General features: G+C 39.2%; 1 protein-coding gene across 3 annotated transcripts in view; it reads right to left on the bottom strand.

Annotated features, from left to right (window-relative positions):
• Nucleotides 1-19,407: 19,407 nt before the first annotated feature.
• LOC128575205 (putative selection and upkeep of intraepithelial T-cells protein 1 homolog) overlaps nt 19,408-23,670 on the bottom strand; it is a 48,344-nt gene continuing 44,081 nt past the window's right edge. For 2 of the 3 annotated variants that reach the window (XM_053576671.1, XM_053576674.1), the window contains 2 exons: nt 22,331-22,456; nt 19,408-20,779 (listed from right to left, as the gene is read on the bottom strand). In XM_053576671.1, the coding sequence (XP_053432646.1) occupies nt 22,359-22,456 (98 nt within the window). In that variant the 3' untranslated portion in view covers nt 19,408-20,779; nt 22,331-22,358. The remainder of the gene's footprint in view (nt 20,780-22,330; nt 22,457-23,670) is intronic. The other variant, XM_053576672.1, reaches the window with a different exon arrangement.

Below are 23,670 nucleotides of genomic sequence, written 5' to 3'. Positions count from 1 at the left end.
TACGGAAAATGTTCACTCCCCAAACCCGAGTGGTTACTGTTTTGTACTAGGGAAAGGGGTTGTTTTATTCCTTGGCCGTTTTTACCTAATCCTTGCCCTGGTAAGAAGCCCTGCTTAAGCATTTGATGAGTAATTATTTCATTGGGACTGCACATAATGATTTTCATCTGGGATAAGATGTCTCGCCCCCAAAGATTAATGGGCAGCCCTGAAACGATGTAAGGTTGTACTTGTCCGGTATTACCTTCTTCGTCTTTCCATGTTAATATTTTGGAACTTTGTTTAGGGTTGGCGGATTGACTAACACCTTTAAAGTGAGTTATGGAGGCTTCACAGGGCCAACTAGAGGGCCAATTTTGGGCAGCTATGACTGTAGCATCAGCCCCTGTATCTACTAGGCCTGTAAAGGTTTTGCCGTCAAGATGTAAAGTTAATAAAGGTCTTTCAGGGTTTATTTCTTGTGCCCAATAAGCATCAGCTGATCTGAGAGCAGCATTTAGCCTGGGGAAGGAGGAACTATTTTTATTGGAGGAATTTATGGGGAGTAATATAAGTTGGGCTATTTTTTTGCCTTTGGGGATGGACACAGGTCCTGATGGTGCTGAGGCTAAGAGTGTTATTTGTCCTGTATAATTATTATCAATAATTCCAGGAGTGATGTGGAGACTGGCCAGTGTAATACTTCCTCTGCCTAAGACAAGGCCGAAGGTCTCAGGAGGTAGGGGCCCATATGACTCTGTGGGTATGAGCTGTATTCCTTGGTCAGGAATTAATATTGTATTGGTGGCGGCACAGAGGTCCAATCCTGCGCTACCTGGGATGGTGCGGAAGAGAGATTTGACATCTGAGCGGGGAAAATTTGTTGTTGGTGTTCTTGGGTTTGAGGGATGAACCTGGTGGCCCCTTGGTTCAGTCCCTGAGTTGGGGCCAGGGGCTGGCCCCTCAGGGAGTTTTCCTGGTTGGGGTTTCCCCGCGTAGGGGTGAGGAGTTTACCTTCGATATCAGTTTTGGAGTAGCATTCATTAGCCCAGTGAAGGCCACGCTTGCAACGTGGGCAAGAGTTTTGGGAGGTGCTCGGGGCTGGGAACATTTAGGCAGGGAATTGGTGGCAGCTGCTGATTGTTTTTCATTAGGGCAGTTACGGGCGAATTGCCTTGGCTGTTTACAATTATAACAGGTTTTTTTGTTGGTTATTTGAGGTGAGGTCTTTTAAGGCTGCCCCAATGGCTAGACCAAGCGAGTGAGAAGTGCCAATGCCTGAGCATAATTTTATGTAGTCAGACAGATTGCCACAACAATGAGTCTAAGGATTTTCTGGCATGTTAAGTTTGCATTTTCATAAGTAAGATGTTTAATGAAGGTGCCCTCGGCTTCTGCTTCCCCTAATAATCTTTAGGCAGCGTCAGTGAGGCGGCTGACAAAGTCACTGTAGGGTTCATCAGGGCCTTGGCAAACTTTAGCCAAAGAGGTGGTGGCTGAGCCTTTAGGAGGGAGTCGTCGCCAAGCTTTGAGGCCTGCATTCTGAATTTGGGCTAGTAATCCAGGGGGAAATGTTGCTTGGATTTCATTAGTTTCATAGGGACTCCGGCCGAGTAGTTTATCTCAGGTCCAAGAGCATGTGGTTTTATTTTCACTATTGCGCTGGGCGGTTTCTCGACAATTTTCTACAAAGTCAGTTCACCAAAGGACATAGTCACCTCCTGATAATGTAGCTCGTGCCAGGGAGAGCCAATCATTAGGTGTTAGCCATCAGTCACTAAGACTCTCAAGGATGGTAAGTGTATAAGGAGCAGTGGGGCCATAATTGGTAACTGCCACTTTTAGGTCTTTTAAATGTTTAAGGTTTAGGCGGTCGTATTTTTGTCCTTTAACGAGATTTTTTTGGTCAGTGTCTAAATCCTCCGTGTCTGAATTATCAGGATCAGGTTTTGTGGAGTCGGGGGAGGTTTCATTTTCATTAGAAGGATCTTCCTCAATCTCATTGTTTTCAGATTCTGCTACGGCAGGGTTAGAATTTTGGCTACGGGTGACTGGAAATGTAAGAACAGAGGGGGTGTCTTTGGCCCTTTTTGTTCTCCCTATTTTTTTGTGCTGGTGAGGGAGATGGATTATTGGCGGTGAGGTTGGGGTTTAGTTTAAAAGTTCAGTTTCAAGGGCCTGAATTTCTTTAATAAGGTGAAGGTGCTCACGCTTGGTTTGTAATATTTCTTTGAGGGAGGAGACTTCTCGAGTGAGTGTTGTTTTCGCTTGTTGGATGGAGTCAAGTGGGAGATTATTGGGTATAGAGGGAGGTTTTGGAATAACTGAGGTGTTGAGGTTGTAAGAGTGTGGGTTATGGGGGGGGGTTTATTGATGACAGGGGCTGTAAGGCCCCAGGGGTTATCATGGTAAAGGATAGCTTGATTTTCTAGGGATTCTTCTTCCTCAGGGTTTAAATGATGTATTTGATTATTAGAAATGAGTCATGGGTAGAGTTTGGGAGATGAAGGTTTTTGAGGGAAAGGGTTGGTAACATTTGGAGTTTTAGGAGCGTTGTCGGGGCTTTTCAGGGTTTTAGGGGAAACTGGGGGGTTGTCAGGAATTTCTACCATGACAGAGGGGCAGGTGGAAGGAGGGTGAGAAGCCTCTTTAAGAACTTCTTCTCCTACTTTGATGACATCTCAAATGTCAGGATCTAGTGAATGAACTTTTAACATGTCATGAATTAAATTCCAGTAGGAAAAGGCTGTAACTGGGACTTTGTCAGGACCAAAGGTGTGGTAAAAGTCCTGCAAGTCATCTCCTACTCATTCCCAGCGTTTTTGGCTGATTGTTCCCTTTAAAGAGAACCAGGGGCAGGTGTCATGAATAAAATTAAAAAATTCTTTAAGGTCCTTTCTTTTAACCCTTACTCCTCACACTCTGAGTGATCCTTTGAGACCGTCAAGGAACATTTCATGTGTACTAAGTGAATTCCCCATTATGTTGGCTGGATGGCTCTCCCAGGATTTCGGTTCACGCAAGTCTCCAGTCTACTCGGAATTTAAGTTTCTCTGTGACCACTCTCCCTGTGCCTTACAATCTCTGCTCGCGTGTCATAGGTCGGCAGGTATAATCCGCCTGCTCGGACCCTCTCAGGCAGGACAGCTGCCTACCACCCTCAGGCTTAGCCTTTGGGAGGCAGCGTCCCTGGGGGTGCCCTTGAGGTGGACGACCGTATAAGACGTAGCGAGCTCAGAGTTTGTTAGAGAGTGTTAGGCAGAAAAACTAGTCCAAGTGTTTTGGAGTTCTCACTGCCGAAATGGGTACCTCTCGTCCTTCCCCAATTTGATGCTGTGAGTGTTGATAAGTGGATTAGATCCGGGAGAGCCAATAATAACAGCCAAGACAAAGGGGTGAAATGTTTGAAATCTTGTAAGTTATCGTTTGCCTACCTTTTCTTCTGATCCGTCTTACGGCGGGTGAACCCAGGCGATCTGAATGGGGAGTGCACGCGGGTCCTCACGGCAGCTCTGAAGGGTGCCCGGCCGGGTCTTCTGTAGGCAAGCGTTCTCCAGGGGGTCCCGATCGCCCCACATTGGGCACCAGGATATCCCGACCCACGGGACAGCAACGGGGGACGCAGGAACCACCAAAAGGAGAAAAACAAACAAGGGGCGCGAGAAAGGGAGACAAGACAGTTTTCTGATCAAGTCTCAAACTTTATTGAAAAACTTGTGCCTTATAAGCATTATGGGGAAGGAGGGTGTGTCTTGTTGGGAGGTTCGGGGGAGTTGTCCACTGGAGATTGGCCAAAATAAGTAAGATGGGGCATAAGGTGATTGGTTGGCTAGTTGCCAGGTAAAGTTACCGGGTAAAGGTGAAACTGTTTTTTACTTAAAGAGGAAGTAAGGCCGAGCTGTGCCTTATACGGCTTCCAACAAAAAACCAGCTTTTTGATTTATTGATCTGTTGTATTATTCTTTTGTTTTCAATTTCATTTAATTCTGCTCTAATTTTGGTTATTTCTTTTCTTCTACTGGGTTTAGGGTTGGAATGTTATTCCTTTTCCAGTTTCTTGAGATGTTCCATTAAGTTGTTAACTTCTTCTTGTTCCCTTCTCTTGAGAAAAGCTTGCAGTGCTATAAATTTCCCTCTTAGAACTGCCTTTGCGGTGTCCCAAAGGTTCTGATAGTTCATGTCTTCATTGTTGTTTTGTTCCAAAAAATTGGTGATTTCTTTCTTAATCTCATCTCTGACCCAGCTAATCATTCAGCATAAGGTTATTCAACTTCCATGTTTTTGTATGAGTACACAGATTCCTGTTGTTACTCAGCTTGAGTTTTATTCCCTGGCGGTCTGAGAAGATGCAAGGAATAATTTCTATTCCTTTAAATTTACTGAGGTTAGACTTGTGACCTAAGATGTGATCGATTTTGGAGTAGGTTCCGTGGGCTGATGAGAAGTATGTGTATTCAGTTTTGATAGGATGAAATGTTCTGTAGATGTCTGCTAAATCCAGATATTGGATGGTTAGATTTAAATCTAAAATTTCTTTGCTCAGCTTCTTATTGGAGGATTGATCCAACACTGCCAAAGGAGTGTTGAAATCTCTGACTATTATGGAGCTGGAGGAAATCAAGTTGCTTAGGTCTGTTAGAGTTTATCTTATAAATTGAGGTGCATTCTGGTTGGGTGCATAGATATTAAGAATTGAGATCTCATCATATTGAGTATTACCCTTAACAAATATGAAGTGACCATTCTTGTCCTTCCTTACTTTTCTTGGTTTAAAGCCTATTGTATCTGCAAATAAAATTGCGATACCTTCTTTTTTCTGATTACCATTTGCCTGAAATATGGATGACCATCCTTTCACCCTGAGTCTGTATTTGTCTTTTAAGTTAAGATGTGACTGTTATATGCAACAAATATCTGGCCTGAGTGTTTGTTTCCAGTCAGTCAACCTATGCCTCTTTAGAGGACAGTTTAGGCCATTCACGTTGATGGAGAATATTGAGGAGTCTGGTGAAATTTTGGGTATCGAGTTTTTCAAAGGTCTAATGGACATTTTTAATCCTTTTGCCAGTGTGGAAGTTGGAGTTTGATCTGAAGTTTCTGAGTGAGTTTACTTTTGTGGTATAAGATTGGGTTGGTCATTATGGAGGATAGGTCTGAGAATATCCTGAAGAGCTTGTTTGGTTATAGCAAATTTCAACATATGAATGTCATTAAACTATTTCTCCATCATAAATGAAAATCGGTTTAGCTGGATACAAGATCCTGGGTTCAAAGTTGTTTTGCTTTAGGAGATTAAAAGTCGATGACCACCCTCTTCTGGCTTGAAAAGTTTCAGCAGAGAGATCTGCAGTCATTCTAATATTCTTCCCTTTGTACATAATGGCCTTTTTCGCCTGGCAGCTTTGAGAATTTTCTCCTTCATATTAACTTTAGTGAAGTTAATTATGATATGCCTGAGGAATGTCTTATTGGGGTTGAGTCATGTTGGAGTTCTGAAACTGTCTGCTATCTGAATTTCAGAATATCTTGGCATGTCTGGAAAGTTGTCTTTCATAATCTATGGAGAAGAGACCCTGTGCCTTGTGAAGCCACTTCATCACTTTCAGAGATTTCTATAAGATGAATATTGGTTTTCCTTGAATTATCCCAGATCTCTCTGAGAGAGTGATCTGTTTTTGCCCTCCATTTATCTTCCTCTTTGAGAGTTTGGGAGCGTTCTAAAGTTTTGTCTTAAATGTCGGAAATCCTTTCTTCTGCTTGTTGCATTCTGTTACGGAGGGATTCTATTCTGTTTCTCAGATCTTTGAGGGCTGCAACTTCTTGTGTCAATGTGTCAAAATCTTTGGTCATTTGGTCTTTGAATTCGTTGAATTCCTGAGATACATTTTGGGTTACTGCTCAGAATTCTAATTTGATCTTATTTGCTATCCATATTCTGAATTTGATTTCTGACATCTCAGTTATTTGTGCATGGGATCTTGTGTTGTGTCTGCCCCATTGTTCCTTGGGGGAGTTGATCTACTCTGATTATTCATATTGCCAGACTTTTTTTGTTGATTTCACCTCATGATTGTTTTTCAACATTGCCCCTGGCCGTCCTCAGAGTTGGAGAGGTGTCTCTCCAAGATTAGACCCCAGTGTGATCACTCTATTGTTGTGGGACCTTTGTAGGGAATGACCCTGTGTACCTTCTCTCGGGCTATCCCAGCCAGGGAGTTCAGGTTGTGGGAGTAGCTCTGGAGTGTGACACACCCAGATCCAGCAACAGGGCGGGGGGAGGTGCAACCAGTTTTGGGAGTGCCTGGTGCCAGGTGACTTTGGCACAGAGAACTCAAGGCTCCAGCAGTCTCTGGCCAGGAGATGGGCTCTGCGCAGAGGCAGGGAGGGCTCCAAAGGGTGCAGCTACCAGAGTCCCTGGCTAGATGAGCGGGCTGTTGTGGAGGCAAGGAGGGTACACAAGGGAGGACGTAGTGTTGCACGGGTCCCTGAGTTCATGGTCAGGGCGTGCAGAGGCCTGGCCGGCACGGGTCTCAGTGCTGCTCAGATGGAAATCTGGGCAGGCATGTGTTGCAGGTCGTGGGTTATGGCACCGGTCATATGGAGGTCCTGGAGTGTGCGGGTTGTGGGTCGCAGCTCCACTCGTATGGAGGTCCAGGACGGGCATGGGTTGCTGGTCGTGGGTCACGGCATCATTCTTAGTGAGGTCTGGGTAAGCCGCTGGTTGTGGGTCACATGTTGCGGATTTTGGCACTGCTCATATGGTGGTTCAGGTGGGCCATGGCTCGTGGGTTACAGCACTGCTCATATAGAGTTCCGGGTGGGCCACGGGTTGCAGGTCGCAGTGCCCTTCGTAGGGAGGTCCAGGCGGCTCATGGGTCGTGGGTCATGACGCTGCTCATACGGAGGTCCGGGTGGGCTGTGGCGCTGCTTGTAGGGAGGTCCAGATGGGTCATGGGCTGCAGGTCGCAGTGCAGCTTTTACGGAGGTATGTGCAGGTGGCAGGATGTTGGGTGCGAGGCTGCGCGGCTGCTAGTGGAGATCCTGGGTGGGGCTCAGTGCAGCCACCGGAGTCTCTTCCTGGGGGAGCGCTTGGTTCAGTAGAAAGTGGTGGGGGGCACTGCTCAAGAACCTTTTACCTCCCTCAGTCTCAGCAGGGTTAGGCTTCTGGTTCATCAGGTAAGGGGGGAAGTGCTTAATGGAAGTTCAGAATGGCAGGGAAGATCTTCGTTTGATATTTCTGCCTAGGAAGAGACTAATCAGCGTCTCAGAAAAGTCCCTCTGAGGAAGTAGTCCCCACTTCCCACAGCACTCACCCATGGCATTAGGGAAGAGGTCCACAGTTCACTGCTTGTCCGGCAAAAACCCGCAGGAGCAAACGAGGACAGAAAAGAAAGTAGACAGAAAAACAAAGATAAACCACAGCTTTCTTGGGTTAGGGGATGAACACTCCTCCTACCAGATGAATTTTGTACCTTAAGGTTGGTTTCTTGGAGTCGCAGCTCACCTTAGCAGAGGTGACCTGCACTTATCATCCATAATTTTCTTTATAGAGGTCCTTCACCTCCTTTGTTAGGTATATTCCTAGGTATCTCATTTTCTTTGAAACTATGGTGAAGGGAGTTGTGTCCTTAATTATCTGCTCATCTTGACAGTTATTGGCGTCTACAAAGGCTATTGACTTGTGGACATTGATTTCATATCCTGAAACATTACTGTATTTTTTGATGACTTCCAGAAGTCTTGTGGTTGAGTCTTTGGGATTCTCTAAGTATAAGATCATGTCATCAGCAAAGAGGGAGACATTGACCTCCTCTGCTCTCATTTGGAGTCTCTTTATTTCCTTGTCTTGCCTAATTGTATTGGCTAGAACTTCTAGCACAATGTTGAATAGTAAAGGTGACAGTGGACAACCTTGTCTGGTTCCAGTTCTAAGAGGAAAAGCTTTCATTTTTACTCCATTCAGTAAAATATTAGCTGTGAGTTTGTTATAGATAGTTTCAATCAGTTTCAGAAATGTGCCATGTATGCCTATACTCTTTAGTATTCTAATTAGAAAAGGATGCTGGATTTTATCAAATGCTTTTTCTGCATCTATTGAGAGGATCATATGGTCTCTGTTTTTGCCTCTGTTAATATGGTGGATAACATTTATGGACTTGCGGATGTTAAACCAGCCTTGCATCCCTGGGATGAAACCTACTTGATCACAATGTATGACTTTTTTGATGATAAGCTGTAATCTATTGCCTAGTATTTTGTTGAGAATTTTTGCATCTATATTCATGAGTGAAATTGGTCTGAAATTCTGTTTTTAATTGGGTCTTTTCCTGGTTTTGGTATCAGGGTGATGTTTGATTCATGGAACGTGTTGGGGAAGATTCCTTCCTCCTCAATTTTTTGGAATAATTTCTGCAGTAGAGCAATAAGCTCTTCCTTGAAGGTTTGATAGAATTCTGGTGCGAAGCCATCTGGACCAGGGGATTTTTTGGTTGGAAGCTTTTTTATTATGTCTTTAATCTCAGTGCTTGAAATTGGTTTGTTCAGGAGCTCTATTTCTGCCTGGCTAAGTATAGGGAGAGGGTGTTATTCCAAATATTGATTCATTTCCTTTACATTGTCAAATTTCTGGGCATAGAGTTTCTGGTAGCATTCAGAGATGATCTCTTGTATCTCTGTGGGATCAGTTGTTATTTCCCCTTTATCATTTCTGATTGAGGTTACTAGAGATTTTACTTTTCTATTTCTCCTTAGTCTGGCCAAAGATTTATCTATTTTATTTATTTTTTCAAAAAACCAACTCCTTGTTTCATTAATTTTCGGAATGATTCTTTTGTTTTCAATTTCATTGATCTCTGATTTGATTTTGGATATTTGTTTTCTTCTACTGGGTTTTGGGTTAGGTTGTTCTTCTTTTTCCAATTCTATAAGATGGCTTGTGAGTTTGTTGATGTGCTCTCTTTCTGTTTTTCAAATGTAGGCATCTAAAGTCATAAATTTTTCTCTCAAAACTGCTTTTGTAATATCCCACAGGTGTTGGTAGCTTGTGTCTTCATTGTTTTTATGCTCAAGGAAGTTAGAGATTTCCTCTTTTATTTCTTTCTGCACCCATCTGTTATTCAACAGAAGGTTGTTTAATTTCCATGCCTTTTTTGTGGGGTTGAATGTTTTGTTAGAGCTGAGTTACACCTTTAGTGCCTTATAGTCTGAGAAGATACAAGGTAAAATTTTAAGTATTTTGATTCTGTTGAGGTTTGTTTTGTAGCCTAGGATATGATCAATTTTGGAGCATGTTCCCTGGGGTGATGAGATGAATGCATGTTCTTTGTCTTTGGCATGGAGTATTCTATATACATCTATCAAGCACAGTTGTTCTAGGGTCTCATTTAAATCTCTTATATCTTTGTTTAATTTCTGTTTAGCAGATCTGTCCAGCTCTGTAAGAGGGGTGTTAAAGTCCCCTGTTATTATGGTATTATCGGATATCATATTGCTCAGACTGAGTTAGGTCTGTTTCAAGAATCTGGGAGCATTTAAATTAGATGCATAAATATTTAGAATTGAAACACCTTCTTGTTGTATTTTTCCCTTGGCCAATATAAAGTGACCATCTTTGTCTTTTTGACATTAGTTGCTTTAAATCCACATGTATCTGAAAATAAGAGTGCAACTCCTCTTTTCTTCTAGAAACCAGCTGAAAACAAGACAGAACCACTTAGCCCCTCTACACCAAACAGGGCCCCAGTTTCTCAGGCCACAGCACTGTACAGGTCCTCGACAAAACACCAGGGGAGAAATCAAAGGGAGTAAAACAATCATGGTGCGGAATCAGCAGAAAAACTCTGGTAACATGAATAACTAGAATAGATCACCCCCCCCCAAGGAAAGATACGGCAGATGTAATTGAAGATCCCATTCACAAACAACTGGCTGAGATGTCAGAAATCGAATTCAGAATTCGGATGGCAAACAAGATTATTAAAATGGAACTAGGAATTCGTGGAGAAATTCAAAAGCTGTCTCAAAATTTAACGAATTTTGGTGGCGCCTGTGGCTCAGTCAGTAAGGTGCCGGCCCCATATACCGAGGGTGGCAGGTTCAAACCCGACCTCGGCCAAACTGCAACCAAAAAATAGCCAGGCATTGTGGTGGGCACCTGTAGTCCCAGCTACTTGGGAGGCTGAGGCAAGAGAATCGCTTAAGCCCTGGAGTTGGAGGTTGCTGTGAGCTGTGTGTGGCCACAGCCATAAAGTGAAACTCTGTCTCTACAAAAAAAAAAAAAAAAAAAGAATTTAACGAATTTAAAGACAAAACCACCAAAGACTTAGACACACTGAAGCAAGAATTTGCAGCCCTCAAAGATATGAAAAATACAGTAGAATCCCTTAGCAACAGAATGGACCAAGCAGAAGAATGGATTTCCGACATTGAAGATAAAGCCTTTGAACGCTCCCAAACTCTTAAAGAGGAAGAGAAATGGAGAGCAAAAATGGATCATCCTCTCAGAGAGCTCTGGGATAACTCGAAGAAGGCAAATATCCGACTCATACGAATTCCTGAAACAGATGAAGTGGCCTCACTGGGCACAGTGGCCCTTCTGCATGAAATTATGAAAGAGAATTTTCCATACATGCCTAGATAACCTGAAATTCACATAGCAGATAGCTTCAGAACCCCAGCACGACTCAACCCCAATAAGACATCCCCCAGGCATATCATAATTAACTTCACTAAAGTTAATATGGAGGAGAAAATTCTCAAAGTGGCCAGGTCAAAGAAAATTATTACCTTCAAAGGGAAGAACATTAGAATGACTGCAGATCTCTCTGCTGAAACTTTTCAAGCCAGAAGAGGGTGGTCATCAACGTGTAATGTCTTAAAACAAAATAACTTTCAACCCCGGATCTTGTACCCAGCTAAACTGAGTTTCATTTATGACGGAGAAATTAAATACTTTAATGACATTCATATGCTGAATAAATTTGCCATAACCAAACCAGCTCTTCAGGATATTCTCAGACCTATCCTTCCTAATAACCAACCCAATCCTCTACTACAAAAGTAAACTCACTCAGAAACTTCTGATCAAACTCCAACTTCCACAATGGCAAAAGGATTAAAAATGTCCACTGGACTTTTGAAAAACTCAATAACCAAAATTTCACCAAACTTACCAATACTCTCCATTAATGTGAATGGCTTAATCTGCCCTCTAAAGAAACATAGGTTAGCTGATTGGATACAAAAACTCAGGCCAGATATTTGTTGCATACAAGAGTCACATCTTAATAGACAAATACAGACTCAGGGTGAAAGGATGGTCATCCATATTTCAGGCAAATGGTAATCAGAAAAAAGCAGGTGTTGCAATTTTATTTGCAGCTACAATAGGCTTTCAACCAACAAAAGTAAGGAAGGGCAAGAATGGTCACTTCATATTTGTAAAGGGTAAGACTCAATATGATGAGATCTCAATTCTTAATATCTATGCACCCAACCAGAATGCACCTCAATTTATAAGAGAAACTCTAACAGACATGAGCCACTTGATTTCCCCCAACTCCATAATAGTCGGATATTTTAACACTCCTTTGGCAGTGATGGATCGATCCTCCAACAAAAAGTTGAGTAAACAATTTCTAGATTTAAATCTAACCATCCAGAATTCAGATTTATCAGACATCTACAGAACATTTCATCCCGACAAAACTGAATACACATACTTCTCATCAGCCCATGGAACTTACTCCAAAATCAATCATGTCTTAGGTCACAAGTCTAACGTCAGTAAATTTAAAGGAATAGAAATTATTCCATGTATCTTCTCGGACCATCATGGAATAAAACTTGAGATGAGTAACAACAGGAATCTGCCTAATCATACAAAAACATGGAAGTTAAATAACCTTATGCTGAATGATATCTGGGTCGGAGATGAGATCAAGAAGGAAATTGCCAAATTTTTGGAACAAAACGACAATGAAGACACAAACTATCCGAACCTCTGTGACATCACAAAGGTAGTTCTAAGAGGGAAATTTATAGCACTGCAAGCCTTCCTCAGGAGAACAGAAAGAGAGGAAGTAAGCAACTTAATGGGACATCTCAAGCAACTGGAAATGGAAAAACACTCCAACCCCAAATCCAGAAGAAAAGAAATAACCAAAATCAGAGCAGAACTAAATGAAATTGAACACAAAAGAAGAATACAACAGATCAATAAATGAAAAAGGTGGGTTTTTTGAAAAGGTCAACAAAGTAGATAAAACTTTGGCTAACCTAATCAGGAACAAAAGAGTAAAATCTCTAATCTCATCAATCAGAAATAACAAAGACGAAATAACAACAGAAATCCACAGAAATCCAAAGATCCTTAATGAATATTGAAAGAGACTTTACTCTCAGAAATATGAAAATCTGAACGTTACTTGGAAGCACGTTACCTTCCAAGACTTTTTTTTTATTAAATCATAGCTGTGTACATTAGTGTGATCATGGGGCACCATACACTTGGTTCATAGACCGTTTGACACATTTTCATCACACTAGTTAACATAGCTTTCATAGCATTTTCTTAGTTATTTTGCTAAGACCTTTACATTCCACATTTACTAGGATTCACATATACCCTTCTAAGAAGCACCGCAGGTGTAATCCCATTAATCCCCCTCCCTCCATTGACCTCCCCCCTCCCTCTTTCCCCCTTCTCCCTATTCTTTGGTTGTAACTGGGTTATAGCTTTCATGTGAAGGTCCTACATTAGTTTCATAATAAGGCTGAGTACATTGGGTACTTTTTCTTCCGTTCTTGAGACACTTTACTAAGAAGAATATGTTCCAGCTCCATCCATCCCATTCCTTTTGGAAAGAGATATGGAGAACACTTAGAGATCTAAAAATAGATCTGCCATTCAATCCTGTAATCCCTCTACTGGGCATATACCCAGAAGACCAAAAACCTTCCAAGACTTAACCAAAATCAAGTGGAAATGTTGAACAGGCCCATATCAAGTTCGGACATAAAATCAACCATACAATATCTCCCTAAAAAGAAAAGCCCGGACCAGATGGTTTTACGTCAGAATTCTACCAAACCTTTAAAGAGGAATTAGTACCTATATTACTCAACCTGTTCCAAAAGGTAGAAAAAGAAGGAAGACTACCCAACACGTTCTATGAAGCAAACATCACCCTGATCCCCAAACCAGGAAAAGACCCAACAAGAAAAGAAAATTGTAGACCAATATCACTAATGAATATAGATGCAAAAATATTCAACAAGATTCTAACAAACAGAATCCAGCAACACATCAAACAAATCATACATCATGACCAACTCGGTTTTATTCCAGGGTCTCAAGGCTGGTTCAATATACATAAATCTATAAATATAATCCAGCACATAAACAAATTAAAAAACAAAGACCATATGATTCTCTCAATCGATGCAGAAAAAGCTTTGGATAACATCTAACATCCTTCATGATCAGAATACTTAAGAAAATTGGTATAGAAGGGACATTTCTTAAACTGATAGAGGCCATCTACAGCAAACCCACAGCCAATATCATATTGAATGGAGTTAAATTGGAATCATTTCCACTCAGATCAGGAACCAGACAAGGCTGCCCATTGTCTCCATTGCTTTTTAACATTGTAATGGAAGTTTTAGCCACCGCAATTAGGGAAGAAAAGGCGATCAAGGGTATCCACATATGGTCAGAAGAGATGAAACTTTCGCTCTTCGCAGATGATATGATTGTATATCTGTAAAACACTAGATTGTATATCTGTAAAATTCTTAGAAGTGATCAAGGAATACAGCAGCATCTCAGGTTACAAAATCAACATTCATAAATCGGTAGCCTTTATATATACCAACAATAGTCAAGTTGAAAAAACAAAATCCCACGACCAGAGATGTTGGCGCCGATCTGGAGAACAAGGAACACTTTTGCACTGCTAGTGGGAATGCAAATTAATACATTCCTTTTGGAAAGAGATATGGAGAACACTTAGAGATCTAAAAATAGATCTGCCATTCAATCCTGTAATCCCTCTATTGGGTATATACCCGACCAAAAATCACACCATAATAAAGATATTTGTATCTGAATATTTATTGCAACCCTATTCATAATTGCTAAGTCATGGAAAAAGCCCAAGTGCCCATCGATCCACGAATGGATTAATAAATTGTGGTATATGTACACCATGGAATATTATGCAGCCTTAAAGAAAGATGGAGACTTTACCTCTTTCATGTTTACATGGATGAAGCTGGAACATGTATTTCTTAGTAAAGTGTCTCAAGAATGGAAGAAAAAGTACCCAATGTACTCACCCTTATTATGAAACTAATTTATGGCTTTCACATGAAAGCTATAACCCAGTTACAACCGAAGAATAGGGAGAAGGGGGAAAGGGAAGGGAGGGAGGGGGGCGGGAGGTGGGGTGAGGGGGATTAATGAGATTATACCTGAGGTGCATCTTACAAGGGTATATGTGAATCTTAGTAAATGTGGAATGTAAAGGTCTTAGCAAAATAACTAAGAAAATGCCAGGAAAGCTATGTTAACTAGTGTGATGAAAATGTGTCAAACAGGGCGGCGCCTGTGGCTCAGTGAGTAGGGCGCCGGCCCCATATGCCGAGGGTAGCAGGTTCGGACCCAGCCCTGACCAAGCTGCAACAGAAAAATAGCCGGGCGTTGTGGCGGGCGCCTGTAGTCCCAGCTGCTCGGGAGGCTGAGGCAAGAGAATCGCGTAAGCCCAAGAGTTAGAGGTTGCTGTGAGCCGTGTGACACCACGGCACTCTACCCGAGGGCCGTACAGTGAGACTCTGTCTCTACAAAAAAAAAAAAAAAAGAAAATGTGTCAAACAGTCTATGAACCAAGTGTATGGTGCCCCATGATCCCACTAATGTACACAGCTATGATTTAATAAAAAAAAAAATAGAAGCTCAGCAAAGAAATTTTAGAATTAAACTTAACCATTCAACATTTGCATCTAATAGACATCTATAGAACATTTCATCCTAACAAAACCAAATACACATTCTTCTCATCAGCCCATGGATCATCCTCCAAAATTGATCACATATTATGTCACAAGTCTAGCCTCAGCAAATTTCAAAGAATAGAAATCATTCCTTGTATTTTCTCAGACCACCACAGAATAAAAGTTGAACTCAGTAACAACAGGAATCTCCACACGCATACAAAAACATGGAAACTAAAAAACCTCATGCTAAATGATAGCTGGGTCATAGGCGAGATCAAGAAGAAATTGCCAAATTTTTGGAACAAAACAATAGTGAGGAAACAAACTATCAGAACCTCTGGGATACAGCAAAGGCAGTCCTAAGAGGAAAATTTATAGCGTTGCAAGCCTTCCTCAAGAGAGCAGAAAGAGAGGAAGTCAATAACTTAATGAGTCATCTCAAGCAACTGGAAAAGGAAGAACATTCCAACCCTAAACCCAGCAGAAGAAAATAAATAACAAAATTAGAGCAGAACTTAATGAAATTAAAAACAAAAGAATCATACAACAGATCAACCAATCAAAGAGTTGGTTTTTTGAAAAGGTCAATAAAATAGATAAACTGTTAGTTAACCTAACCAGAAGTAGAGGAGTAAAATCCCTAATTTCATCAATCAAAATGATAAAGGCCAAATAACAACAGATTCCTCAGAAATTCATCAAATCCTTAATGAATACTACATAAAACTTTACTCTCAGAGGTATGAAAATCTGAAGGAAATAGATCAATACTTGGAAACATGTCACACCCCAGACTTAGCCAGAAAGAAGGGGAAATGTTGAACAAGCCTATAACAAGCTCTGAAATAGCATCAACTATAAAAAATATCCCCAAAAAGAAAAGCCCGGGACCAGATGGCTTCAAATCACAATTCTACCAAACCTTTAAAGAGGAACTTGTACCTATATTACTTAATCTTTTCCAAAACATAGAAAATGAAGGAATACTTCCCAACTCATTCTATGAAGCAAATATCACCCTGATACCCAAAGCAGGAAAAGACCCAACAAGTAAAGAAAATTATAAACCAATATCTCTAATGAATATTGATGCAAAAATATTCAATAAGATCCTAGCAAACAGAATCCAACAACACATCAAACAAATTATATACCACGATCAGGAGGGTTTCATCCCAGGGTCCCAAGGATGGTTCAATATATGTAAATCCATAAATATAATACATCACATAAACAAATTAAAAAACAAAGACCATATGATTCTCTAAATTGATGCAGAAAAAGCTTTTGACAATATCCAGCATCTTTTCTTGATCAGAACATTTAAGAAAATAGGTATAGAAGGAACATTTCTTAAACTGATAGAGGCCATCTACAGCAAACCCACAGCCAATATCACAGTGAATGGAGTAAAATTGAAAACATTTCCACTCAGATCAGGAACCAGGCAAGGATTCCCACTGTCTCCACTGCTTTTTAACATTGCCATGGAAGTCTTAGCCACTGCAATCAGACAACAAAAGGCAATCAAGGGGATACAAATAGGACCAGAGGAGATCGAATTGTCACTCTTCACAGACGATATGATTATATATCTGGAAAACCGCAGGGAATCAACTACAAAACTCCTGGAAGTGGTCAAGGAATATAGTAACATCTCAGGATACAAAATTAACACTCATAAATCTGAAGCCTTTATATAAACCAACAATAGTCAAGGGAAAAAACCAATCAAAGATTCTATTCCCTTTACAAAAGTACCAAAGAAGATGAAATATCTGGGAGTGTATCTAACTAAGGATGTGAAAGATCTCTATAAAGAGAACTATGAAACTCTGAGAAAAGAAATACCTGAAGATGTTAACAAATGGAAAAATATACCATGCTCATGGCTGGGAAGAATCAACATTGTTAAAATGTCTATACTACTTAAAGCAATTTACAGATTTAATGCGATCCCTATTAAAGCACCTCTCCCATATTTGAAAGACCTGGAAAAAATAGTACTTCATTTTATCTGGAAACAGAAAAAACCTTGAATAGCCAAGACATTACTCAGAAATAAAAACAAATTGGGAGGAATCACACTTCCAGACTTCAGACTTTATTATAAATTGATAGTGATCAAACAGCTTGGTACTGGCACAAAAACAGAGAGGTAGATGTATGGAACAGAATTGAAGACCAAGAGGTGAACCCAGACACTTATCGTCATTTGATTTTCGATAAGCCTATTAAAAATATAAATTGGGAGAAAGATTCCCTATTCAATAAATGGTGCTGAATGAATTGGTTCACAACTTGAAGACTGAAACTGGACCCACATCGTTCTCCTCTAACAAAAATTGACTCTCACTCATTAAAGGACTTAAACTTAAGACATGAAACTATAAATATTTTTAGAGACAGTGCAGGGGAAACACTTGAGAAAATTGGCCTGAGAGAATACTTCATGAGGAAGACACCCCGGGCAATGAAGCAACATCCAAAATACATTACTGGGATCTGATCAAATTAAAAATCTTCTGCACTGCCAAGAACACACTAAGTAAAGCAAGTAGGCAGCCCTCAGAATGTGAGAGGATTTTTGCAAGTTATGCTACTGATAAAGGTCTAATAACCAGAATCTACAGAGAACTCAAACTTATTACTAAGCAAAAAACAAGTGATCCCATTTCATTGTGAGCAAGAGACATGAACAGAAGCTTCTCTGAAGAAGACAGGCACATGGCCTACAGACACATAAAAAAATGCTCATCATCTTGAATCATCAGAGAAATGCAAACCAAAACTACTCTGAGATCCCATCTAACTCTAGTAAGAGTAGCCCACATCACAAAATCCCAAAAACAACAGATGTTGGCGTGGATGTGGAGAAAAGGGAACACTTCTACAGTGCTGGTGGGAATGCAAGCTAATACGTTCCTTCTGGAAGGAAGTTTGGAGAACACTCAGGAATCTAAATGTAGACCTGCAGTTCGATCATGCAATTCCTCTTCTAGGTGTATACCCAAAGGACCAAAAATCATTTGGCAATAAAGATATTTGCACCAGACTGTTCACTGCAGCTCAATTCATAATTGCCAAGTCATGGAAGAAGCCCAAGTGCCCATCGACCCATGAATGGATTAATAAATTGTGGTAAATGTATACCATGGAATATTATGCAGCAGTAAAAAATGGAGACTTTGCCTCCTTTATGTTTACATAGATGGAGCTAGAAAATATTCTTCTTAGCAAAGTATCTCAAGAATGGAAAAAAAGTATCCAATGTATTCAGCACTACTGTGAAACCACTTTATAAAAATTCACACTTGCATGTGAAAAACGAAATACAACTTTAGGCTATGATGAAGGAGGGAAGGGGAGGAGGAGGGATGGGGAGAGGATGGGAGGGATAGTAGGGGGACCACAACTATGGATCACATTGCAAGTACAAGTTGGTTCTATCATGGGTAGAACACAAATGTCCTAATGCTATAAATGGGTAAATGAAATGAAAGCTATGGTGATCAGTATGATTTAAGCACTCCAATCTGTAGAAATAATCAACACACTGAAAAGGGCATAAATGTATTTATGATCTATGTACAAAAGACTTAATTAATAAAATAAAAGAAAAAGAAAAAAATATGTGAAAAATGCTCAATATAACTAATTATGAGAGAAATGTAAATTAAAAACACAATGAAATGCCAATTTGCTACAGTCAGAATGGTCATTATTAAAAAATCAAAAAACAACAGATACTGGCACATTTGTGGAAGGAAAGGAACATTTACATACTATTAGTGGGAATGTAATTTAGTAGAACCTCTATGGAAAATAGTATGGAGATTTCTCAAGGAACTAAGACTAGATTTACCATTAAATCTAGCAATTCTGCTACTAGATGTCTGTGAAAAGGAAAAGAAATCTTTATGTCAAAAAGATAATTCCACTCGTATGTTTACTGTCACACTATCCACAATAGAAAAAATATGGAATCAACCTTAGTCTCCATCAGCTGATAGCTGAATAAGGAAAATGTGATAAATACAGGGGCTGTCCAGAAAGTATCCAGCCATGTAATATGAAAAATAGAGACGTATGTGGCTGGATACTTTCTATAGAAAGTAGAGAGAGGCTCTAGAGAGCCCTCATTTACTCTATGGAATACTATTCAGATATCGAGAAAATGAAATAAGATTCATTGCAGCAAGTTGGATGGAATAGGAGGCCATTTTCCTCAGTTTCTCAGAAATGGAAAATCAAATACTGTATGTTCTCACTTATAAGCAGGAGCTAACGTATGGGTATGTGTGTTCATGTCGAGTGAAATAATGGACACCAAAAGGTGGAAGGATCATGAGGGATGAAAAATTGCCTACTTCACTATAATATAGGCATGCAACAAAACTGCCTTTTTGTCCCTTAAATCTATATAAATTAAAAGAAAACATGCTTATTCCAGACACAAGAGCTCACATATTGTATGACTCTATTTATATCAAATAACGTAAACAGGAAAATCCATAGAGAGAAAGGAGATTAGTGGTTTCCAGGTGGTTGGGGAAAGAGGGCTATCAGGAGTGACTTGTAATGGGTATCATATCTGTGCATAGATGACAAAAATATTGTAGAATTAGTGATGATGGTTGTACAAATTTGCTAATGTACTTTAAAGAACCCTCACTGGATTATACATTTTAAAGAAGTTCATTTTATGGTCTATAAATTATTAGTATACCCCAAATAAAAATATATAGGGTGTATTTTGTCAGTACCACCATATGCACTTACACATGTTGCAATGATAGTAAGGATATTTCTCATTTTATTTCATTTTGACACGTGTCATACCTTATGGTATAGTATCTTAGCATTTATTTTGAATTTATCTAAGATTTAGTACATGGCTTACATTTAAAAATTATCTTCAAACATTTGAAAATCATGTCCAATCTCAATTTGGGAGAAGGTATAAAATTAAAATTTTAATTAGTTTATTGTAATTTAAATTCATAGTCTAATTGTTCGTATGCATGAATAGATTTCTGAGCTTTATCAGTTACTGCTATTAATTCTGTCAATTACCTTAATTACTGAAGCTTTTTTTAGTGTATGTTCAAGGTCTTATTTATTTTATATTCTTGCTATTTTATATTGCCTTAACGTTTTGATATTAACACTGCTATCAAATCTTTATTGTGTTACTTTCCTGACATCTTCTCCCATACATTAATGTCAACTTTTCTATGTTGTTTTGATTACAGCATATCTTTTATATTGTAATGTATACAATTTTAGTAATTTCATACAGTTTGGTTTTTAATGACATAATGAGCACAGATATCAAAGCTTTACATGCTTTATGAGATACTAACCATTATGAATGAACCAAAATTAATTGTGTAGTGTTCCATGTGTTACACTTGAAAAGAAGATGTGGTAACTGTCCTTCTCTTAGTTGTCCAGAAGCCTTTCTTTCTTTCTTTCTTTCTTTCTTTCTTTTTTTTTGACAGAGTCTCAACCTGTTGCCCTGAGTAGTGTGCCATGGCATCATCATAGCTCACAGCAACCTCCAACTCTTGGGATCAAGTGATCCTCTGGCTTCAGTTTTTCTATTTTTAGAAGAAATGGCTCTTTGCCTTGCTCAGGCTGCTCTCGAACTCATGAGCTCAAGCAATCCACTGGCCTTGGCCTCCCAAAGTACTAGGATTACAGGTGTGAGCTGCTGCACCTGGCCATCCACGTTGTTTCTTATTGAGCTATTCTTGATGTGTAGTCTCACCTTCTTGGTCTTGAAGGCTCAATTCTCTTCCTACAATTCCAAAAACAAGAAAGGATAAAAATGAGAACGAGTTTAGGGCTCAGTTTTTCTCTGTAAGTGCATAACCCAGAGTTTGCAGACATCACTTTTACTCATTCCTCATTATATAAGGCATGACACACACCTAACTGTGAAGCGAGTCTTTATAATGAGTAACTGTGAATCTAGTTAAAATATATTCTATTATTGTAGGGAAAAAACAGAGGGACACTCATAAGTCTCTATTGAGCCTATCAGTACTCCATATGGTAAGAACTAGTATCATTCCTTTTAAATTCATGTGGAAATTGATGCACAAGATGTATAGTTACTTTCCTAGTATCGAGTTAATGTGATAGGAAGAAAACCTACAGGTTTTGAAATTACACAGTTGGATGACAAAGCCTCCTCCCCTAACAATGTGGTATTTCAGGATGCTTAATGATTATTCTCATATACGTATTCAATACTTAAATTTATATTTAAGTGAATCCTAAATTTAGTTAATACATATCTTTCAGGAAACAATTAGCAATATTTTATCTCCTTCATCCTCTCCTGCCAAATTTCTGCAATCCTGTTTCTATATTTCTTTGACATTTATACAACTATTATTATTACTACTGTTACATGTTTCATAAAACCAATATTTATAATTATAAATGTGTCTCTCCCAAAGTGTTTGCCAACCAATTTTTCTCATATACAACTGTTTCTCTCGAGATTCATTTTCCTTCTTTTGGAATCTTTTCTTTTCCTATAATGGTCTGTAAGCAGTAAAAGGTCTATATCCTTGAATGTGTAAAAACTTACTTTATTTCATTTTTCTCTCTCTGAAACCATACAATGAGTGGGTAAAAAAAAATTCTTTAACACACTTGATGCCAATTTGGTTCTTGTCAATTTGTAGGAGGTGTCCTGGAATTGAACTTGGTTAATTCCTCCTAATCTTGATGTTATTAGTAGTGGCCATGGCAGTGATACTTATGATGATAGGAATTGATATGTATATTGCTCATCACTCTAGATGGAAATTTTCTGTTTAATGTCTTGGTAGTTATTATTTCTAGGAAATTTTTCATCCATAGTTAATAGAAAAACAAATGGTCCTGGGGGGGGGGGAAGAAAAACAAATGGTCCTGTAGTCTGTCTATTCAATGTCCTAGAATTCTATTTTTTACCTATGTAGACTCAGATTTTTTTTTAACTTTTATTTTATGTGTTTTAACTTTATATTTTGTACTACATTCAGATACATTCATTCCCTATCTCACTTCAGTTGTGTTTAGAGAGGTCAGCAGAATTCTTAAGTGGCCACCAAAATTTGCACTTCAGTTGTACCTACTGCTTCTAAGTTACTTAATCAAACCTATGTGCTCTGTAAGCTGCTGTAAAGAAATTTTGCAGATATGATCAAAATCCGTGATCACTTGACTTTAAATTAGAAAGTTTATCCTGGAGGGTACTGATCTTACCAAAGGAGACCATAAACAAAATTAGAAGGATTAGAAGTCAGAGATTCTGTCCTGCTATTCTCAGAAAGGAAGAAAAATTTTCAACAACCTGAAGGAATTTGGAAGGGTCTCTTGAGTTACAGATGAGATGGCAGTCCTGGAAAACATCTTGATAGAAGCCTTATGAAAATGCAATCAATGTTTACAATTCGCCCAGAATGCTGACCAATAAGATCTATGAGATAATAAATGCATATTATTCAAAGACAATATTTTTGTAGTAATTTGTTATACAGCAATAAAAAACTAATATGAGTACTCCTTTTGTCAAATCTAATACATTTTTTTTGCCATTTAATTTTAAGATTTTATTTTAAAGCTTTAGTCCCCAACCTCTAGGCTATGGACCAGTACCAGTCTGTGGGCTGTTAGGAATCAGGCTGCACAGAATCACCACCTGAGTTCTGCCTCCTGTCCCATTCTCCGTACCCCATCCCCCATTCATGGAAAAATTGTCTTCCATAAAACCCACCTTTTGTGCGAAAGATGTCTTTGGCCTATTATGAACTTGGTGCATAGCAGAAGGTTCAGGGGTAGGTGAGTGGGTGAAGCTTCATTTGTATTTATGGCCACTCCCTGTCACACTTGCATCACTGCCTGAGCTCTGCCCCCTCATTCCCTTCCTCAAAACCAGTTTCTGGTGCCAAAAACATTGGCGAGCATGGTTTAAAACGTTTATCATGTTAATTTTTATAAGTGCTTAGTCTTTTTAAAAGAACACTTATTTGATTCATAAAATATCATTTTCATTTTGTGAATATGATTCCTTTTTTGTACTTTTGAGAGTAATAACATGCTTATTTCAATGATTTCTGATTTCTTTAGTATTTCTATTTCTTGGGTTCTAGGTCATGCACTTTAAACTTATTCTCTCCTTTATTATTTTTATGTTAGAAAATTGCCGAATTTGGGTTTTGATTTGATCTTCCCTGATGAGTTCCCTATGCATGCCTTGACCTCCTAGTGAAACAGTCTTTTGATAAACTCTAAATATATCTTTCATGGGCTTAGCTAATTCCAGAATTTATGAGAGTAGCAAGGGTCATTCAAGAAGTTCAGTTGAGACAGATTTATGAACACGGTTATCAACTCCACAAGGGCACACACCTTATTCTGAAATAGATTAGCATTGTTTCAACCAAAGCTCAAGATTTGACAATGTTTCTGTACTTGTCTTTTCTTGGCTTGGAAATTTACTCTGAGTGAAATTAATATTTGTATAACATGAATGTAGCAAAGCATGATCACACACCACTGTCTTCCTTCCTTTCCAGTTACTCATTTTCTCTGCCCTTGTTTATGACTTTTATTTCACAAAAGGGATAAATATGAATTTATTCAGGAAGATTACCACAAGTTTGCTTATCACAGTATGCATTTTCCTGACTC

The sequence above is a fragment of the Nycticebus coucang genome, chromosome 22 (genome assembly GCF_027406575.1).
Source record: "Nycticebus coucang isolate mNycCou1 chromosome 22, mNycCou1.pri, whole genome shotgun sequence".
Taxonomy (NCBI): Eukaryota; Metazoa; Chordata; class Mammalia; order Primates; family Lorisidae; genus Nycticebus; species Nycticebus coucang.
Note: the sequence above shows the minus strand (reverse complement) of the source record. Positions and strands in the feature narration are given on the sequence as shown.